This window comes from Sciurus carolinensis, chromosome 11, assembly GCF_902686445.1.
Source record: "Sciurus carolinensis chromosome 11, mSciCar1.2, whole genome shotgun sequence".
Lineage (NCBI taxonomy): Eukaryota > Metazoa > Chordata > Mammalia > Rodentia > Sciuridae > Sciurus > Sciurus carolinensis.
Window position 1 is genome coordinate 8,757,833 of NC_062223.1, and position 22,585 is coordinate 8,780,417.

The following is a 22,585-nucleotide window of genomic DNA, read 5'->3' on the forward strand; positions in this document are numbered from 1 at the left end:
TTCTATTTCCATAGGAAATTCAGAACTTAAGATCAGAGTTGTCTCATAAGTCCTAAGTAGGAATTATCATCACTTTGTCTCTTAATAGCCAAAAAATGAATGTTGACTACTACAATATGTATTTAATATCCTTGTCAGTTTGCTAAGGATCAAAGCTACATGTCACATGAGGAATTTCCCTTGGCTTCAGTGATGTGGGCATATACATAAAAGGGGTTTTATTATACTATTTTTTTTTTTTTTTTTTTTTTTTTTTTGGGTGCTGGGGATAGAACCCAGGGCCTTGTGCTTACAAGGCAAGCACTCTACCGACTGAGCTATCTCCCCAGCCCCTATTATACTATTTTTAATTAAACCCAAACCAAGGAATGGGAGGAGGGAGAAAAGGCCTTTAGAAAAAAAATTCCAAAAATACTCCAATCCCAATAAAAGACTACTTCTAACACAGCAGAGAATGACTCAAGGGTGGAAAAATGGGGTAGGAGAGGATGCATACAAGTGGCACAATGTAAACCAAAAGAAAACAAATATGTAGCATCAACAGGTAATATTTCAGCTTCAAGATGCTAGACTCACAGTCTCAGATTCTGTGCATTCCTACATCAATGGGCTGTAGCTCTGAATCAAACTGATACTGACCTTTTCCCTCCATAAAAGTAACAAAATTGGCATTATATTTGTTGGTGTGGAGTTTCTCTTCCAAGTCAAAAGTTCGTTTCCCTTCGATTTCATCATCTGAAATGCCATCATCTTCATAGCGTCGTCTCATGGTACCACGCTGGGAAAGAAGGGACATAAGCATGAAACTGTGCACTTTTTCAAGCCCATCTACAAACAGCCATGGTGTTCCCTACACGTACTACCTCAGTTGCTATATACCAAGCATCAATTTTCCTTGCCTTACAAATTTCTTCTTTCTCTCAACTCAAAGACCAGCTGATGTTCTCAGAATACACAGAATAAAACAAAGTTTTAATGAGCCACTGGGTTCCCTACCTGTGAATTTTACCTTTGCTAACTCTTTAAGTCTAGAGATATAAATTCAGAATGAAAACAACCAAATACGATCTACTAAATATTTTGTCTATCATGTTTTATCAAAGTGGGGATAAACTGTCTTTACAGACATTCAAGTGAGGATACAAAATACAATTATTTTCATAGGGCAGAGCTGTATCTAAGACAACGTTTGTGAAACAACCTCAAGAATAGACCAAGACATCTGAAATGATAAAAAAAAAAAAACTCTTATCTGAGAAAATCTAAACAATAGCATGGTAAACAGCAGACCATTAATATTTAACTTTAAAGATAATACATCTCTCAAAGGAAAGCGTCTGATAAGATAGTCAATATCATTAGTCATTAGGGAACTGCAAATCAAAACCGTAATGAGATACTAATACTCACCAAGATGGCTACCACCAAAAATTTGGGCAATAACAAGTGTTGGTGTGTTGAGAAATTTATATCTATAGGTGGGTGCAGTGGCATGTACTTGTAGTCCCAGCCACTCAGGAAGCTCAAGCAGGAGGATCACAAGTGCAAAGCCAGCCTCAGCAACTTGGCAAGACCTTGTCTCAAAAAAATAAAAAGGACTGGGGATGTGGCTCAGTGCTTAAGTACCCATGGGTTCAATCTCAAGTAGCCAAAAAACAAAAGAATAAAAAAAAAAAAAGAGGCACAGTTGTAGCTCAGTGGTAGGGAGAATGCTTGCCTAATGTGTGAAGCACTGGGTTCGATCCTCAGCACCACATAAAAATAAATAAATAAAATAACCATATTCGTATCCATCTACAACTAAAAAAAAAAAAAAAAAAAAATCAAAAGAAAAAAGAAATTTATATCTACACAATGAAATATTACTTGGCCACAAAAGGAACAAAGTACTGGTGTGTGCTACAACATGGTTAAACCTAGAAACATTAGGCTACGTAAAAGAAGCCAGAAAGCTACACTTGGAAGGCTGAGGTAGGAGGATCACAAGTTCAAGGACAGTGTGCAGCAAAACTTAGGATTTTATCTCAAAATAAAATCCAGGGGCTGGGGAGATAGCTCAGTCAGTAGAGTGCTTGCCTTGTAAGCACAAGGCCCTGGGTTCAATCCCCAGCACCCAAAAAAAAAATAAAATAAAATAAAATCCAAAAGGGCTGGAGGTGTAGCTCAGTGCTTGCCAAGCATGAGCGAGGCCCTGGGTTTAATACCCAGCATCAAGGGAAAAAGGGGGGGGGGGGGGCAACAGGTAGACATGAAAGACTGTGTATTATATCATTTCATTTATATGAAATGTCTGGAATTGGCAAATCCATGGAGACAGAAAGTAGATTATTAGTTGTCAAGGGTTGGGGAAAAAGGGAGGAATGGGGAATAACAGCTAATGGTATAAGTTTCTTTCAGGAGCAATGAAAAAATTCTGAAATTAGAGAGTAGTAATGTTTACACAACTCTGTGAATATACTAAAAATCACTGAATTATACACTTTACAATGAATCAATTTTATTGTATGTTAATTTTGTCTCATAAACTGTTATTTTTTAAAAAAATTTTTAAATGTTGCTTATGTTGCAAATTTATCTTTTAAATACTTTACTTTGACCAGTATTAAAATTTGGTGAAACTTCTTGAGTACATGATCAATGGACAAGTGGTAGACGCAAAGATAAAAACATCCCTGCCCTTGCAAGTGCTAAGACCAACCAAAGCTAGAATTGAAAGCTGGGTACCCAAGATCTAGAACTGACTGCACCTGAATTAACATAACTACATAAAGAAAATGAGACAATACAGAAAGGTCTCTAAGAGGTCTATGAGTAGGCTGTAGTGGTGCACACCTGTAAACCCTGCAGCTCAACAGGTTGAGGCAGAAGGATCACAAATTCAAGGGCAGCCTCTGCAACTTAGCCAGGCTGGAGCACTGCTGAGTTCAAACCCCAGAACCAGAAAAAAAAAAAAAAGGTCTGTGAAAGGGCAGAAAGGCAGAATTAAACCATAAAAATAAAAGGAAAATAAATTTGTTACACACCAGAGGACTACAAAATTCAAAAATTCAATTTACCAGTTTTAGGTAGAAACGCTGAAAGGATATCTTTTCCACATTTGGTAAAAACCTTACAGCACTTCCTTGCTACTTTGGTTGCCATAAATACAGTTCAAAGTCTAAAAGACTCAATTTTAGCTACCTTTCACTTACTCTAATAATGCCATCATTGTTCAAAATATTTAGGTGTGTTTCTGTTGGGGGGCGCTCAATGATGGATTTATTACATGGAGATGTTTGTTCACTTACTTAAAGACATCATCCAGTTCTCCCCTTGCCTTGTTTTATATATATGACTGAAGAGAACTTCCAGAGACAAGTTCCAAGTACCTTATAGAATAAGGGTACAATACAAAACTGTAGTAAGTGTAGTTTCTTTTTTAAAAATATTCAACTTTTAGAAAGTACTCATTTGCACTGTACATTTTAATGCTTTTTGTAAAACATATTTTTCAGTTATAGATGGGCACAATATCTTTATTTTATTTATTTTTATGTGGTGCTGAGGATTGATCCTAAGACCTCACACATGCTAGCAAGTACTTTACCACTAAGCCACAACCCTTTAATACTCTTTTTAACAACAAGAACAAAATAATCCTGGTCATGTTTTCAAACCTCACGATTTCCTAGGTCTACTAATCAGGAGAAAACAATTATGCTAATTATTTCAAAATTTCTAACACACTAGCAAGAAGTTCCCCCATCCTTTCCATCTTTTCACATGCTTTTATTTTTCTCCCTACATACAAGAAACCTCCAATTTGCATTTTAAGTGCAGAGAGTGTAAGGATATATAGGCAGGTTCCTGCTTCAGTCAAGCCATTCCTATTTCTTAAAGACAACAGAAAAATAAGTCTGAATTTCTGATTTCTTTTTTGATTGTTGCAACCAGGAAGTCAGCAACAATGTAAACACTGTCAGTTTTAACACTGTCAAGGATAAGGTAAAAATTTTTTTTTTCTATCTCTCTAGTAATCTATCCTGTAAGTGCTTTAAGAAAACATCCAATTCTCACAATAACCCTGGAGATCAGTATGCAGTAACAATCTCTGCGAAAAGGCAAGGCCACTTGAACACTAAGTAATTTAGCCACCAATCTCCTCCAACCCACCCACATCACTAAATAATTCCAACTGACTGACTAGCGTGCTCTGCGCGTCTATTGCAGGTGCTCATACAGTGATTTTAGGCAGACTTAAGGAAGTTATTGGCCTCCCATATATGATAGGACTGAGCATCACAGTAGGTAACAGGCACAAACTGAACACTGAAATCTATTTCAACAACATTTTCTCTCAAAAGTAATTTACATTTTTCAAGGTTAACAATAAATTTATTCCTGAAAATTAATAATCAAATCACTGTTTATTTAGATGACCGAATTATATAGAACTCATGTTTTGCAGCATCCCAAAAAGAATGTAAATTAAAAAAAAAAAAAAAAAAAAAAAAAAACCACTCTCAGTTAAATGGTGATCAAGTATATTAAATGGTTAAAATGGCTACATAAATGGAATACTTACATTAGCTCAAGTGCTGATAGATAAATTGAGCTGATGGAATATTAGTTATATCACTCTCCTAAGTGGTTAGCAAAGGCAAAGGTGATGATGTAATACTATATGCAAACACGTATTAATCATTCCATAAAACTTTGACATTCTTCTCTTTACTAAAGCTTCAGTAAAATGGAACGGTAGAAAGGATATTTTCTCAAATGTCTTTATATAATACATCTAACAGACAAGATTCAGAAAACTAGAACTTTTGCACAGGGGATATTCACTGATGTCAGCAACCATCTGCCTCTCTTAGAAATGTGCAGGAGTGCTGGGAGTGGTGGTACGTGCCTATAATCCCAGCAGCTTGGAAGGCTGAGGCAGGAGGATCTCAAGTTCAAAGTCAGTTTCAGCAACTTAGTGAGGCCATAAGCAACTTAGCGAGACCCTATTTCAAAACAAAAAATAAAAAGGGTTGGGGATGTGGCTCAGTAGTTAAGCACCCCTGTGTTCAATCCCCAGTACCAAAAAAAGAAAAAGAAATTTGCAGGAGTGGAGCAGGTTAAGAGAGAAAGTTTTTAGGTAGATCCTAAAAACCACACTTGAATTACAGGAAAATGGTTAAATCATTCAAGGTTAACATACATGTCAGTGAATATAAGGTGACCATTAGCATACTTAGTATTATCATGTAACACTGAAAAGTGCCTCACATGTGCTAGGCATTGTTACACCCATTAAGCTACACCCCCACCCCAAACTAGTAAGTTTAAAAATTAGCATGTGAAGTTATATCTAGGATATCACAATATTATTCTTAGAAATACTGGAAGATAACAGATGACATTTAACTTTTATTGATGGTGGGTCTTCCTGTTTCCCCATATCTGCCCTTTCAACTCCTGATTTTTCTTTAGTATTTTTATTATACAAAAGTAATATAATCTACTTTGGAGGCAGAGTCAGGAGGATGGTGAATTCAAAGTCATGTTGATCGATACAGCAAGACCTTGCCTCTTTTTTTGGGGGTGGAATGGGGGTATCAGGGATTGAACTCACGGGCACTCGACCACTGAGCCACATCCCTACTCCTACTTTGTATTTTCTTTAGAGACAGGATCTCACTGAGTTACTTTTACAGGGTTGGCTTTGAACCTGTAATCCTCCTGCCTTAGCCTCCCAAGCCACTGGGATTACAAGCATGCACCATTGCACCCAGCAAGACCCTGTCACTTACAAGAAGCTACTTATAAGAAAATTAGCTCACTGGTAGAGTGCTTAGGATGCTCTGGGTTCAATCCTCAGCACCAAATAGAAAAACAAAACTGGTTCAAAGGACAACTGGATAGCAACATGCAAAAGAATGAAGGTGGACCTCCACCCCACAACACACACACAAAATATTAAAATGGATCAAAGGTTTGAATGTAAAGGCTAAAACTAAAATTCTTAGAAGAAAACAGTGTATATATTTATGACTGTGAATTAGATATAACATCAAAAATGCAATCATTTCTTAGGTATAACATCAAAAACATAAGTAACAATAAAAAAACAGCATAATTGTAGACTTAAGACTTAAAGCCTTCTATGCTCCAAAAGCCAATAAATAAAGTGAACAGGGCTAGGGATATAGTTCAGTTGGTAAAGTGCTTGTCTCCCATGCACAAGGCCCTGGGTTCAATTCCCAGCAACACACACACACACATTCACCAAAGGAAAAAAAAAAAAAGTGAAGAAGAACAACAATAGGATTTTTCTCCCATTTGCAAAGCATACATCTAATAAGAATCTAATACCCAGAATATTTAAAGAATTCCTACAAGAATAAAAATGACAAAAATGAACAGTTAAAAAATGGTCAAAGGATACACAACTGACCAATAAGCACTTGAACCATCATTAGTATTATGGTTTGGATATGTGTTGTCACCCAGAAGCTCACGTGAGAGAGAACACAAGAATGTTCAGAGGTAAAATGATTAGGTATGAGAGTCTTAGTCTAATTGATGGTTTAATCCACTGATATGAATTAACTTGGTGGTGACTATTCGCAGGTAGGATGTGGGTCACTGGGGGTATGACTTTGGGGTATTTTGACTCTGGTTGACTGAGCTTTCTCTATTTCCTGATTGCTATATTCTGAGCTGCTTTCCTCTTCCAAACCATTCTGCATGTTTTGCCTCACCTTGGGTACAGATACATGGAGTAAGTGGGCCATCTACAGACTGAGACCTCTTAAACTGTGAGGGCTGAATAAACTTTTCCTCCTCTACAATTTTCTTGTCAGGTTTTTTGGTCACAGCAGTAAATGCTGACCAAAACAATTAGTCATTAGTTTAACATAAGTTTAGTAGTTATTAGGAAAATGCAAATCCAAAACCACAAAAATCCAGGTGTTGGGGGTAGCAGCTACACATCTGTCATCCCAGTGATTTAGGAGGTGGAGGCAGAAGGATGTTTGAGTTTGAGGTCAGCCTTGGCAACTCAGCAAGACCCTCAAGATCTCAGTGAGATCTTTTCTCAAAACAAAAAAAATAAGAAAGGTTGAGGATGTATCTCAGTGGTAAAGCACTCCTGAGTTACAACCCCAGTACCTTAAAAACACACACAAACACACACACACACACACACACACACACACACGATATCACTTCAAACCTAGCAGTCAAATATTGAGTGTTGGTGAGGATTAGAGAAAGTGGAATCCTTTTACACTTCTAGTGGGAATATAAAATAGCATTGCAGTCTTTTGGAAAATACTGGCAGTTTCTCAAATGATTAAATATAAAGTTATTGTATGTCCTAGTAATTCCACGCCCACGCATCAATCTACCCAAGAAAATGAAAACATACACTCACACAAAAACTTGTACATAGCAACTTTTCTACCCCACCCTTTGTTCAAGGGGCGCTCTACCACTGAACTATACCCTCAGCCCTTTTTTTTCTGAAACAGAGTCTTGCTGAGTTATCCAGGATGGCCTCAAACTTGTGCTCCTCCTTCCTCAGCCTCCCATGTAGCTGGATTATAGGCAAGCACCACCACATCTGGCTTTTTTTTTTGTTTTAAAAGATAGTGTCTCACCACGTAGCCCAGATTGGTCTCAAATTCATGGGCTAAAGTAATTGTCCCACATCAGCCTCCTGAGGGGCTGGGACTACAGGTCTATACCACCATTCTCAGCTCTTACAGCAACATTAAAGACAGCAACATTATTCACAGTAGCCAAGAAGTAGAAAGAACCCAAAGATCCGTCAAAAGAAGAATGCATAAATAAAACAAAGTATATCCATATAATGAAACATTGTTTAGCAATAAAAAGGAATTAATTACTCTATGCTATGACTGAAAACATTCTCTCAAGAGAAAAAAAGACAGTCACAAAAGACCACGTTATAATTCTGTTCAGATGAAATGTCCAAAACAAGCAAATCTATAGAGAAATATAGTAGATTAGTGGTTGTCAGCAGCTGGGTGAAGATGGGCAATAACTGCTAATGTGTTCTGGATTTCTTTGGGTAACAAAAGAGTGCTGAAATTAGATAGTGGTAACTGATGTTACTAAAAATACTGCTGAATTATAAATTTTAAAAGGGTGTGCCAGGTGTGGTGGTGCATGCCTGCAATTCCAGTGGCTTGGGAGACCGAGGCAGGAGGATCACAAGTTCAAAGCCAGCCTCAGCAAAAAACAAGGCTCTAAGCAACTCAAAACAGGGCTGGGGATGTGGCTCAGTGGTTCAGTAACCCTGAGTTCAATCCCTGGTACCCGCCTCCCCAAAAGGATGAATTTTTTGGCATATAGAGTCTCAATAAAAAATAATAACTAACAATATGTAAAAGTATAAAAGGCAATATAATGGATCTGTTTAAGTAAAGCAGTATATTTTTACAATGATGTAGACCAATAAAAAAGGCACTGTTAGAGAACACTTTTTGAGAAACTACAATTTTTCCTAAACAATTCCCATAGTCATTTTAGCATTTTAGTTAATTTTATATGAAGGGGAACATGAGTGAGTGACTAAAACAAAGCAGAATATTTCATTAACTAGTATTATGTGCCAGGAATTCAAAAGCAATTTGTTAATCCTGAGAATTTCCATTACATCTAGTGATCTTATTCACATTAACAGATTAAAATAGTAATATATAATCATCTAGATCTATGCTACCCAATACGGTAGCTTCTAGTGACACATGGCTATTAGATTTAAATTAAGATTAAACGCATTTTCGATGAAGAATGCTGGGGAAACTGGATATCCAACAATGAAGTCAGAACCTTTATATCACATGCAAAAAAAAAAAAAAAAAAAAAAAACTTCAAAATGAGTTGAGGCATTAAAGCTAAAAGTATAAAATTCTTAGAGGAAAATAGAACAAGGTAACACTGAATTTGGTGAGATTGCTTGGGGCATAAAACCAAAAGCACAGGCAACAAAAGAAAAATCAAACAGATAAATTATATTTCATCAAAATTTAAAACTTTTGTGTAAAGGATACTATCAAGATAGTGAAAATACAAACCACAAAACTGAAGAAATATTTGCAAATCATTTATCTGCTAAAGGGTTAATATCCAGAATATTTAAAGAATTCTTACAATTCAACAATAACAAAACATACAATCCAATTCAAAATGGGCAGCCTGAATAGATATTTCTCCAAAACACAACATGAGCCTATGCCAGAAGCTCAGTGGTGAAGATTAAGGGAGCCTGGTGGTGGGTTGGCAGTAGCTCTCCTGGGGGCTTCCACATCTTCCTCCACAATACCTACTACCCTCTAAAATTAAACAAACCCCCATATACCTCAAATATCAACCAGATGAAGCTGGGCATGGTGGTACATACCTATAATCCCAACACTCTGAAGCTAAGGCAGGAGGATCACAAGTTTAAAGCCAGCCTCACCAACTTAGAGGCCCTAGCAATTTAGTGAGATTCTGCCTTTAAAAAAAAAAAAAAAAGGGCTGTCGATGTTGCTCAGTGGTTAAGCATCCTGGGGTTCAATCCCTGGTACAAAACAACAACAACAGATGTTAAAGGCAGTTCTTTCAGGAGAATTTAAATGATTTCTATTCCCAAAGAGGCCTAAAGGAGTCAGAGCAGTAATAGTATATAGAGTATGAAAAAGTCTGCTGTGTCTTTTTTTTAAGTTGTAGATGGACACAAATACCTTTATTTTATTTATTTTTTTATGCAGTGCTGAGGCTTGAACCCAGTGCCTCAGGAGTGCTAGGTAAGTACTCTACCACTGAGCTACAGTCCCAGCCCCCTGCAGGTCTTTTTATTAAACACACCCAGAATGGTGGGCTACTCCCTCTGAAGGTGAACAATGATGTCAAGGCAAAACAATGACAGCAGCTCATATTTGAGTGCTTACCACATATCCCATACGGTAATAAGCACCATGCATGTATTGACAGTTAAATTCAACATCTCAGTGATATATCATCCTCTCTACAAACATGGAAATGAAGGACAGAAGTAGTAATTCTGTGCAATTTACAAAGGAATTGGTGCACGTATTAACTAGTGTGGCTGGGATTAAAACGCAGGCACTTTGGTTCTGGAGCTGACAGCCCTAACCACGGTTTTATATGCTCCTGAAATTGTGTGGGAATAAAACCACAGCCAAATCAGTAGCTTGAGGCAGCTGGAAGAAACTGTCAAAGGAGACTTCAGATAGTTGAAATGGTTTTGGCAGAGAGAAGGTAAAGTAGTGGAACCAGTTTGCAACAGAGGAGAAGGTCTTTAAGAAGAAAACCATGCTTGGTAAACAGATAATCAAGAAACATTCTCCCTAGAGTACAAGGTTTGTGATATTTGCGAAGACACATTACGTTTCTAGTTCTTTATGCCACTTCTATTTAATATTCTACCATTCCTGATTTCTAATTCTAGCTTTTACTCCACAAATTATTTTACTGATTATTTCCTATTCTGGCTGAAATAAAAATATTGCTATTCCTAATGAGAAACCTTTTATATCTCAAAGTGCTTCACTGAACTCAGTACATTTATTATATGTATACTATGAAAATTTGTTCTTGTTCTCATAAAGATATCTATAATCAGTGACATTTATTATACATTTTCTACAATGATGACACTACCAATATTTTTTTTACTAAGATTAATTTCTTCATCTCCTATTCACAAAGGAATTTAGGATTCTGATTTTACCCTACTGCCTGAAAGCAAAGTTTTAAATCCAGAGCCTCTTGCTGATGATAACATAGTAGCCAAGTAACAACTAGATCTTCAAGTCTCACTTTTGAGTTACAGATTTACAAAAATGTTTAAGGCATCTTTTTGTAAAGTTGTAAAGTTACACAGATTAAATATCAATCTTTGCAACCTATAGCAAATTCTTACTTCATACTTTTAATATGCATTATATCTATTTTAAAGGAAGAAGCTAAGGCTCTCACTCCAAATGAATATACATATTCAAATAAGCAACTGAACTTTAAAATGTTATTATTTTCAATTTACTTGCAAGTTCATAAAGCAACATTACTGCAAGATCACACTTTGGGGCAGGTATATATGTTGATCTATTTCCCTCTGTGCTAGTCTCATATATTTATCTGAACACACTTATTCATTCAACAAGCTTATGCTGAATACGGAGTTAACAGCCAGATTCTCAGAATACAAAGGTTAAAAGGCAGTCTTTTTTCTGTTAGTTGCAGATGAACACAATACCTTTATTTAATTAATTAATTTATTTTTTAAAATACTTTTACTAGGGTTGGAGTTCAGGCTCAGTGATAGAGCACTTGCCTAGCATGTGTGAAGCACTGGGTTCAATTCTCGGTTCCACATATAAATAAATAAATAAATAAATAAATAAATAAATAAATAAAAAAATAAGGATCTATCAATATCTAAGCAAATATTTTTTAAAAATTTTCAGTTGGAAACAATATTTATTTATTTTTATGTGGTGCTAAGGATTGAACCCAGTGCCTCACATGTGCTAGGCAAGTGCTCTTATCACTGAGCTATAACCCCAGCCCAAAAGGTATAGTCTTAACTCCATAGATCAAGAGCCAATAGGGGAAGACACATAAATATAGTATTAAAATTAACATAGAGGGAATGCCAAAGATTCCATATGAGAAGGTGTTTACTCATTTCATATAACTTTACTGAACCCTACTAAATTCCAGCAACTATGTATAATAGGATTGGATAACCAACTTAAGGCCAGCCAGGGAAACATAGGGACAGCCTGTCTCAAAAAAAAAGGATTATTGCTCCTCTTATTACAGTAATCTCTTCAAACTTTGTGGAGGTTTCCCTACCCCTACTGGATTTCTTAGTATTTCCTAACAAAATATACATGCTTATATAGATAGATAGAAAGAAATACAAAACACTTGTGAAATAAAATGTTAGCAAACTATTTATAAAATCTGAACATTTCATTATACCTCATGAGGGATTTTAATGAGAATATGATATGGGCAAATGAAAGAAAGAAAAAGAGAGAGAAAGAAAGAAAAAGAGAGAGAAAGAAAGAAAAAGAAAGAAAGAAAGAAAGGGGGGAGGGAGGGAGGGAGGAAAGAAAGAAAGAAAGAAAAGAAAGAAAGAGAGGGGGGAGGGAGGGAGGGAGGAAAGAAGAAAGAAAGAAACAAACTAACTTAAGCACAGGGATAAAAGAAGACCACATGTAGAATTTTAACCTAATTGGGTTTTATTTTTTTGGTTTTGATACTAGAGATTAAACTCACCAGTGCTTTACCACTAATCCATATCCCCAATCCTTTTTGTTTTGTATTTTGAGACAGGGTCTTGAAAAGTTGCTTAAAACCTCACTAAATTGCCCATGCTGGCCTCAAACTTGAAATCCTCCTGTCTCAGCCTCCAGAGATCATGGGATTACAGGTGCACTGCCACCCCAGTTAACACGTAACTCCTTTATAACTTACAAAGAAAGTCTCCTACATTTGATTGACACAGCTAGAAAATTTGTATTTGTTTTACTCAAAGTTCAGCCAAGACAGTCTTCAAATATCTTCTGGAACAAGTTAGATTAATTTTCTTGGAGGTCAATAATACATAAAACACTTTCCATATATGAAAAACATAAGGACTTCACAAAAATTCCCATGACAAAACAGTGTAATCCATAAAAGGAACCAAGTGTGGTGGCACATACCTATAATCTCAGTGGCTTGGGAGGCTGAGGCAGGAAGATGGTTGAGTTCAAAGCCAGTATCAGCAGTTTAGTGAGGCCCTAAGCAATACAGTGAGACCCTATTTCTAAATAAACTACAAAAGGGCTGGGTGTGTGGCTCAGTGGTTAAGTACCCTGGTAACAAAAAAAAAAGAAAAAAGATAAAAATGAAAACATAGAAGGAAGGCATCTTCTACAGATTCTGGCAAGAGCTTATACACACCTATCTTCTATCTCTCTGGAGAGAGAGAAACATGCTCAGAAAGCAGAATGCTCAACAAAAGAGGAATATATAAAACAAAATGAACTTTCCCTAAAAGTTTCCCTCAGAATTAATGTCAAACAGTTACCTTATACAGAATGACCCTAAAATTCTCTGAAAGTCAAGATACACTCAACCTCACTACAAATATGCCCTCCACAAAACCGACTGGCAGGGAAATGAGTGAGAGTGCTGTATCTCTTTGAACAATACTGCCTGCTTTTCTTCTTATCACTTGGTATAATAAACTATTATTCAGTGTACTTGCTGCATATTTAACCATTATATCACCACAATTCTGCAAACGAAAAAAAAAGTGGCTACCAGAAGCAAAATTACCCCCTGAAATTCAGGAAAGAAAAGACATCTCAACGTCACCCTAAAGAAAAGTAATCTGAGGCTGAGTATGGTGGTGCATACCTATAATCTGTTACTCGAGAGGCTGAGACAAGAGGATTGAAAGTTGCAGGCCAGTCTATACAACTGGACAACTCAGTAAAACCCTGTCTCAAAATAAAAATTAAAAAGGGCTGCAAATGTAGCTCAGTGGTACAGCACTTGGCCTATCACATGCAAGGTCCTAAATCCACTAACCCCCACCACTGCAAAAAACTTTTTAAATAAACATACATACATAAACAGAAGTAATCCTAGTTCTGATATTATAACTAAAGTACATTCTTGCAGGCACAGTGGCCCATGCCTGTAATCTCAGCAGTTTGGGAGGCTGAAGGAGGAGGATCATGAGTTCAAAGCCAGCTTCCGCAACTTAGCGAGGCCCTAAGCAACTCAGTGAGACACCGAGTCAAATTATAAAAAGGTCTAGGGATGTGGCTCAGTGGTTAAGCACCCCTGCAATTCAATCCCTGGTACCAAAAAATAAAAATAAAAAATAAAGTACATTCTTTGTTTTCCCAAAGGTTTTCCTAGAAACCTGTCTCCTTGAATAGTAACAAAAGCAGTTCTTAACCATATTAAACTTTCTATTAACGTGCAAATGTTCATGAGGCTTATCCTCCAAAAGTAGTCTAGTCAAACCATCAGAGAGCCAATGTGGTTGGTACATGCTTGTACCTCAGTGACTTGGGAGGCTGAGGCCCTAAGCAACTTTTCCAGACTGTCTCAAAACAAAAAATAAAAAGGGCTGGAGATATGGCTCAGTGGTAAAGTGCCTCTGCGTTAAATCCCCAAGACCAAGAAAGAAAAAGGAAGGAGGGGCAGATAAAATTGTAAATTAACAGTATTTGTCAATGTTTAAGCCACCCTGAACATGCATTTCTTGAGTAATTGTACAATAAAGATGTAAAATCTCATTCCATCTTCTGCTAACCCATTCTTTGAAAAATTCACTTCTTTTCGGTAGCCCCAGAACAGTTTTAAAACAGCACTCTTAATATATGACATTTAAAAATTAGCCTGAACTAAATGAAATAACCCCAAAGAAAATAAAATATCTGCCTTTCTCATCATTTATCTTCTGAAATAGAAAAGGGGATCAATCCCTCTAGCTCCCTGTGTTGGGGATCAGACCCAGGGCCTTCTGCATGGTAGACAAGCACCTTATCACTAAGCTATCCCCAGTCCTTTTATTTTTTGAGACAAGGTCTTAACTAAATTGATGAGGCTGGCCTCAAAGCTCCAATTTTCCTGCCTCAACCTTCCAGGAAGTTGGGATTACATACATGTGTGGGCCACCATGTAATCAGAAAAGAGGATTTTAAAAGGCCTGACATCACTAAGATATAATCTTTAAAAATCATCTCTACACAAAAAAGCAGAAAACTGTAATAACTCAGAAATACTGTTTTTCAAGTCAATCAATTTCTTAACTTTATTTTCTGATGTTTCTGATGAAACATCCACGGAGATTCAAATATTCCCTGCACTTTTGTTTACTGCCTGATTTATTTCTATAGCAACAGATACCTAGAAAACAAACAATATAATGCCTACTTTTTTCATCATCTTCTGTAACTAATATAGCCAAAAGTCACATGATACATTGGTATAGGCCATGTCAATTTAGTTTCTAAAAGGTAAGGATACATTTGTTACACAAGAACAACTTATGGAAAAAGAAAAAGCCCCTAGAAGTTAACCTTGAAGTTAAAGGGGAAATATAAATGACCCCCCCCTTTTTTTTTTTAACCAGTCACCAAGAAAGGAACTATGACCTGAAAGGACAGCTTGTCCTGAAAAACACTAATTCTAGATAGCTGCTTCGTAAATGATAAAAACCATGAAATGTGTCACACATGCTGTCACACATGTATAAGTCTTTAAACAAATTTAAGCAGTCATCTGAAACCTGAAGACATTATATAAATGCACCAATTTCTAACTTTGCCACAGTACTCTCATCAGGGTGCTTTCCTTCATGACCCTTCTCTCTGGATCTGTGATTAATGTTTTGATTCACAAAAGTCAACCTCTTAATCAACATATGACCTCTTTTCAAACTGTCAAACTTGAGATTTATGAAATTTCATGTCTAGGAATAGAAGTTTTAGAAGGAATTGGCATAAGATTAAGAGCTGGTATTTTTAATTATTCCCCACAAACACATATTCTTCCCTCTCCCACCATTACATTAAGAGGTCTGGCAAGACCTCTTCTAAGCATTTAGTCACCCCATCTGTGCCAACCAAAGTTAAAGCAGAGAAAACTATGGCTTCATTTCTGAATTTGCTGAACATTGCTGTAAGAGTGGTAAACGGACCTACGTATTCAAAAAGGAAAACTTAATAAAAGTAACTCTGCTTAACTCACCAGGAACACTAAAAATTAAAGTTAATGACTGCATCCTGGCTAATTTTCTATAGACCTAAGTTGTCATATCACCAAATCATTTCAATCAAGTTAAAATTCTTATATATAATATTCACTTTTAGGTACACCCTTCTTTATTGCCCTTAATAAAACTACATAACAACAACAAGGTGATTGGAGTCAGAAATGGGTCTGTGTCTAGGTACTTGCCACTTTGGGCCTTAAATTCCCTGTCATTTTCTTGTGTGAAAATGTCAAGAATTTCACACCTAATGCACAGGACAGCTGTGAGGTTTGAGAATATATGTACAAGTACTTTGCAAACTTGGCCTTATAAATGAAAAGGGAGGTGACAGTGCAGCTTAACAGGGTCTGGATTTGTTTTCTGTGGTTCAAATCCTGGTTCAACCTCTCACTATACATGAGTAATGTAATTAATGATGATAACAGAAGCCACTGTACAGGGTTGTACTAGGATAAATGAAATAAAAGATGCAAAGTAACCATGTATACTTTAAAAATACTACAACCGTGGTTTTGAACATTGGATTAGAAAAATCTTTCCCCCAAAAGAATGGTCTATATGGCTTGAAACAAGGCCTATGTCACACACCTTTTCTCAAAAGTCATTTAACATCAGATAAGATTTTCTCTTCCATCATCCCAAGTGGTAGGCCTCTAATGTGTTTCTAAGTCCATACACTGGGAGGAGGAACTTTTTTGTTTAATGATTCCATTATCTATAAATCTCCTCACATCAAATGTATAATAATAGAGATGAAATTTTATGAAAGCCATCAACTGTAAGTACCATTTCCTGAAAATTTTTGTTACAACTAAGCATATCCATTTGTATTGCTATTAGATCATAAAACAAAATGTATTTTCTACTACATCCAGTCAAGAACTCTGAAAAACAATGTACTACAAATATACTGCTTTCCCTAGTCTACTGCCTAAGCAAAGGCTATACACAACACACCACCTAAAATCTGTACACTTAAGCATTTGTGATATATTAGGTTGAAGGTAATTAAAGGTTTCAGGTTTATAATTTTATAAATTCAGCAAAGTCACAGTTTACTGTACCATATCATACGCTTAGCACAATTATTACAAGGCTTTTTTTATCACCAACTTGTCCACAGTCAAGTCAGACAAAAAGGCAGGCAGTGAGGTCATCTGAGCTTTGTTAGTCACAAATAAAGGTGCTCTTTCCTTTCCTCTGAACAGAGCTCTTGCTGTAAATCTTGAGGTATACTTCCTAAGTGAAGGGCGTGCCTTCAGAGCAAACTGGTCAACAATCACTTTGCTTCTGGCATTATGATTACTGCTCTTATCCTGAACTTGTATAAAAGTAACCTACAGACATTGGCTCAAGATGTGAATTTCTTGCAATCCTGGCAAAGACAAGCCTGCATCCAGCTAACTGCAACAAATGTAAATGGAACATACTGAAAGGCAAAGCCTGTCCTCACCAGCAGCTGAATCTTCAGTATAATTCAGGGCACCAGCGTTCTCAACAATAGCCTCCCTGAGAGGCTACAAAGAATTCTATTGGTGGCAATGGCTCAAATATAACATCACTGCCACTTTCTACCAGTACTGAATTGTAGAACTCTTGTTTCAAAGTTTCTTTCCCAATGAGTCCAAATAGACCAAAAGGAAACCTGATGAATTATCAGAGAGAAAAGGCAGTGAGGCAGGGCTAAATTCAGTGCTACATCACAGCAGTATATATTTTTGTGTGCATGATAACATACAGATAAAATTACCATTTTAACTATTTTTAGGAGTACAGTCTAGTGGCATGAAGTACATTCACATGAGTAAGCAACCATCACCACTATCCATCTCTAAAACTTCTTCATTATCCCAAACTAAAACTCTGTATTTGATGGAATTTTTTTCCCATTGATTCTCTTTTACTGATATTAACATACCCTAACTGCAAATGTTTCTCCCTTCCAAGAATAGACCCATTCCAACTACTGACTGAATTTTGAAGGAAAAAAAAGGTTCTAAGCTGGGCACCGAGGCATATGCCAGTAATTCCAGTGGCTTGGGAGGCTGAGGCAGGAGGATGGCGAGTGCAAAGCTAGCCTCAGCAACTTGGGAAGGCCCTAAGAAACTCAGCAAGACCCTGTCTCTAAATGAAATATAAAAAAGGGCTGGGGAATGTGGCTGTGGTTAATGGTCCCTGGGTTCAATTCTTGGTACAAAACAAAGAAAAAAAATCCCTTTAAAAACTGAAACAAGACAGGGATGCCCTCTTTCACCACTTCTATTCAATATCGTCCTTGAAATACTAGCCAGAGAAATTAGACAGACTAAAGAAATTAAAGGGATACGAATAGGAAAAGAGGAACTCAAGCTGTCACTACTTGCTGACGATATGATTCTCTATTTAGAGGAACCAAAAAACTCCACCAGAAAACTTCTAGACCTCATCAATGAATTCAGCAAAATAGCAGGATATAAAATCAACACACATAAATCTTAAGCATTTTTATACATAAGTGATGAAACATCTGAAAGGGAAATGAGGAACAGCCTCAAAAAAAATAAAATACTTGGCAATCAACGTAACCAAAGAGGTGAAAGATCTCTACAATGAAAACTACAAAACATTAAAGAAAGAAACTGAATAGAGAAAATATAGTCTCTTCAACAAATGGTGCTGGCAAAACTGGAAGTCCATATGCAGTAAAATGAAATTAAACCCCTATCTCTCACCCTGTACAAAACTCAACTCAAAATGGATCAAGGATCTAGGAATTAGACCTGAGACCCTTCACCAAACAGAATAAAAAGTAGGCCAGAATCTCCTATCACGTTGCCTTAGGACCAGACTTCCTTAACAAGACCCCAATAGCATAAGAAATAAAAGCAAGAATCAAAAATTGGGATAGATTCAAACTAAAGTTTTATCTCAGTACAGGAAACAATCAATAATGTGAAAAGAGAGCCTACAGAGTGGGAGAAAATCTTTTCCACACACACACTTCAGACAGAGCACTCATCTCCAAAGTTTATAAAGAACTTAAAAAACTTTACACCCAAAATACAAAGAACTCAATCAATAAATGGGCTAAGGAACTGGGCAGACACTTCACAGAAGAAGATATACAGGCAATCAACAAATATATGAAAGAGTGCTCATCATCCCTAGTAATTAGAGAAATGCAAATTAAAGCCACCCTAAGATTTCATCTAACTCCAATGAGAATGGCTATTATCAAGAACACAAGCAATAATAAGTGTTGATGTGGATGTGGGGAAAAAGGCACACTCATACATTGCTGGTGGAGTTGCAAATTGGTGCAGCCACTCAAGAAAGCAGTATGGAGATTCCTTAGAAAACTTGGAAAGGACCCACCATTTGACCCAGCTATCCCACTCCTCAGTTTATACCCAAAGGACTTAAAATCAGCATACTACAGTGATGCAGTCACATCACTGTTCATAGCTCAATTCATATTTCATAGCTCAATTCACAATAGCTAGATTGTGGAACCAATCTAGATGCCCTTCAATTGACAAAAGGATAAAGAAACTGTGGTATATATACACAATGGAATATTACTCAGCCATAAAGAAGAATAAAATTATGGCATTTGCCAGTAAATGGATGAAGTTGGAAAATATGCTAAGTGAAATAGGCCAAGTCCAAAAAACCAAAGGCCGAATGTTTTCTCTGATATGTGCATGACAATATATAACGGGGGAGGGGAGGGGTGACAGGGGAAGAGAAGAATGAAGGAACTTTGGATGGTGTAGAGGAAAATGGGGTGGAAGTGGGTGGAGGACAGAAAGATAGTAGAATGAAACAAACAGTATTACCCTATGTATATGTATGATTACACGAATTAAAAAAAAAAAAAAAGGCAAGTTTTGTAAAGTGGTATCTTTCTTTTTCACCAATTTCCTCTAAACCCAACTTCCAGTTTATCAGGAAACTGTTCAGGAAAACAAACTACATAATGGTCAGATGTGGTGGTATATACCTGTAATCTCATGACCAGGAAGCCTAGGGCAAGAGGTCACAAGTTCAAAAGACCCAGGCAACTTAGTGAAACCCTGTTTCAAAATAAAAAAATAAAAAGTGCTAGAGATATAGCTCAGTGTAGAGCACACCCTGGGTTCAATACACAGAACTACCAAACAACAACGAACTACACAACGAAGAAACAGAGAAGAAACAGTATGCAGAGCATTGAAACCAGGGGCACTTTACCACTGAGCCACATCCCCAACCCCTTTTTATTTTATTTAGAGACAGGATCTTGCTGAGTTGCTTAGGGCCTCACTAAGTTGCTGAGGCTGGCTCGGAGCTCTCAATCCTCTGCCTCAGATTCCTGAGCCACTGGGATTATAGGCATGTGCCACCATGCCGGACGTGAGTGGCATTTTAAAGGACAGGGTCACCCACACAAACATCATCAACTAATATTTGACAAAAGATCAGAGGCAATTAATCCAAGGATAGTCTTTTCAACAAATGGTGCTGGAAAAACTGGACATCTGCACAAAACATATAAATAAATTTAAATTATGATCTTATAATATTCAGAAAAACTAATATGAAATGGATCACAGACCTAAACATAAATTGCAAAACTACTGAACTTTGAGAACAGGAGAAAACCCTATAAATTATTCAAAATGTAATCAATACCATTTCATCGTTAAGTATAAAAAGTTACTGGGCTATTTTTTTTTTGTATCAAGTCTTCAAGATTCAGTGTGTATCTTATCATCACATCTCAATTTAAACTAGCCACATTCATATTTCACTTTTCCAATACCTATATGTGGCTAGTTGTACTTGACAGCAAAACTCTGTTGAAAGAAGCGGAAGAACCAAAGTTGAGGAAATCAGTCATCAAAAAAGCAATTTTGGAGCCAGCTTCTCCAGGTTCTCGGAACGGAACTGGCCCGCTAGTGAGAGCCTGTCTGAACAGAGCAGGCGCCGAGTCCCGGAGCCCCTGCAGTGCAGTGTACTCCTGCAAAGAACCAGCGGAGAGCCTCGATCTGCAGTCAGCCTCAGGGATAAGGGCAGGGCAGCCGGAGACCTCTTCAGGCGGCTCTGCCCACTCCGGCTGCGGGCTCTCTTCACGGGGCGATCCAAGATGGCGGCCTAGAGGGAGACTGCACCTCCGGTCGCTCCACAACCCAGGAGTTAAGAAGGGGAGGCATTGAGAGACTCGGACTGAAGTGGAGCCACGGGTGAGTCTGCCCACTGGGTAAAGCTCGGCCCGGGTGGCAGGCCCAGATAGAGGTGGCTTATCGGAGCCGGGCAGGGCAGCTAGAGCCATCCACAGGCAGTCCTGCGCACTCCGGCGGTGGGCCCCGCCCACACAGCCAGCTTCTCCAGGTTCTCGGAACGGAACTGGCCCGCTAGTGAGAACCTGTCTGAACAGAGCAGGCTCCGAGTCCCGGAGCCCCTGCAGTGCAGTGTACTCCTGCAAAGAACCAGCGGAGAGCCTCGATCTGCAGTCAGCCTCAGGGATAAGGGCAGGGCAGCCGGAGACCTCTTCAGGCGGCTCTGCCCACTCCGGCTGCGGGCTCTCTTCACGGGGCGATCCAAGATGGCGGCCTAGAGGGAGACTGCACCTCGGGTCGCTCCACAACCCAGGAGTTAAGAAGGGGAGGCATTGAGAGACTCGGACTGAAGTGGAGCCACGGGTGAGTCTGCCCACTGGGTAAAGCTCGGCCCGGGTGGCAGGCCCAGATAGAGGTGGCTTATCGGAGCCGGGCAGGGCAGCTAGAGCCATCACAGGCAGTCCTGCGCACTCCGGCGGTGGGCCCCGCCCACACAGCCAGCTTCTCCAGGTTCTCGGAACGGAACTGGCCCGCTAGTGAGAGCCTGTCTGAACAGAGCAGGCGCCGAGTCCCGGAGCCCCTGCAGTGCAGTGTACTCCTGCAAAGAACCAGCGGAGAGCCTCGATCTGCAGTCAGCCTCAGGGATAAGGGCAGGGCAGCCGGAGACCTCTTCAGGCGGCTCTGCCCACTCCGGCTGCGGGCTCTCTTCACGGGGCGATCCAAGATGGCGGCCTAGAGGGAGACTGCACCTCGGGTCGCTCCACAACCCAGGAGTTAAGAAGGGGAGGCATTGAGAGACTCGGACTGAAGTGGAGCCACGGGTGAGTCTGCCCACTGGGTAAAGCTCAGCCCGGGTGGCAGGCCCAGATAGAGGTGGCTAAGCAGAGCCGGGCAGGGCAGCTTGAGTCTTCCCAAGGTAGTCTTCCACACTCCGGCAGTGGGCTCTTCCCACACGGCCAGCTGCACGGTACAGGCCCACAGTGAGAGCATTTCCGCACAGAGCCAGTTCCAAAACGTGGAACCAGTAGGGGGCTAGGGGCAGTATTCTTCGAATGAGCTGCTTTATCAGATTCCTCCAAGACATCAGGCTACTGAAGGCTGGGAGGTGATACACTGGAAATCTACTGGGACACTATAAGCCAATAGTGGAAAACTGCAATATTTCAGGGTCCCACTGACAACTGACCATTATGAGAAAACAAGGGAAGAAAATGTCCCAAACAAACCTAGATACTACATCAATAAAATCCAATGACAGCACAGCAGAAGAAATGTCAGAAAGGGAGTTCAGAATGTACGTAATTAAAACGATCAGGGAAGCTAATGAGGAGATGAAAGAGCAAATGCAGGCATTGAAGGAGGAGATGAAAGAGCAAATGCAGGCATTAAATGATCGCACCAATCAACAGTTAAAAGACCAAATACGGGAAGCAAGAGATCATTTCAATAAAGAGTTAGAGATACTGAAAAAAAACCAAACTGAAATCCTTGAAAT

General features: G+C 38.5%; 1 protein-coding gene across 4 annotated transcripts in view; it reads right to left on the reverse strand.

Annotated features, from left to right (window-relative positions):
- Window positions 1–22,585, reverse strand: part of Kdm2a (lysine demethylase 2A) — a 112,602-nt gene that overhangs the window by 49,843 nt on the left and 40,174 nt on the right. For 3 of the 4 annotated variants that reach the window (XM_047516085.1, XM_047516084.1, XM_047516086.1), the window contains exon 3: window positions 640–778. In XM_047516085.1, coding sequence (XP_047372041.1) covers window positions 640–778 — 139 coding nt within the window. Of the gene's footprint in view, window positions 1–639; window positions 779–3,287; window positions 3,310–22,585 lie in introns of those variants that run through there. The other variant, XM_047516087.1, reaches the window with a different exon arrangement.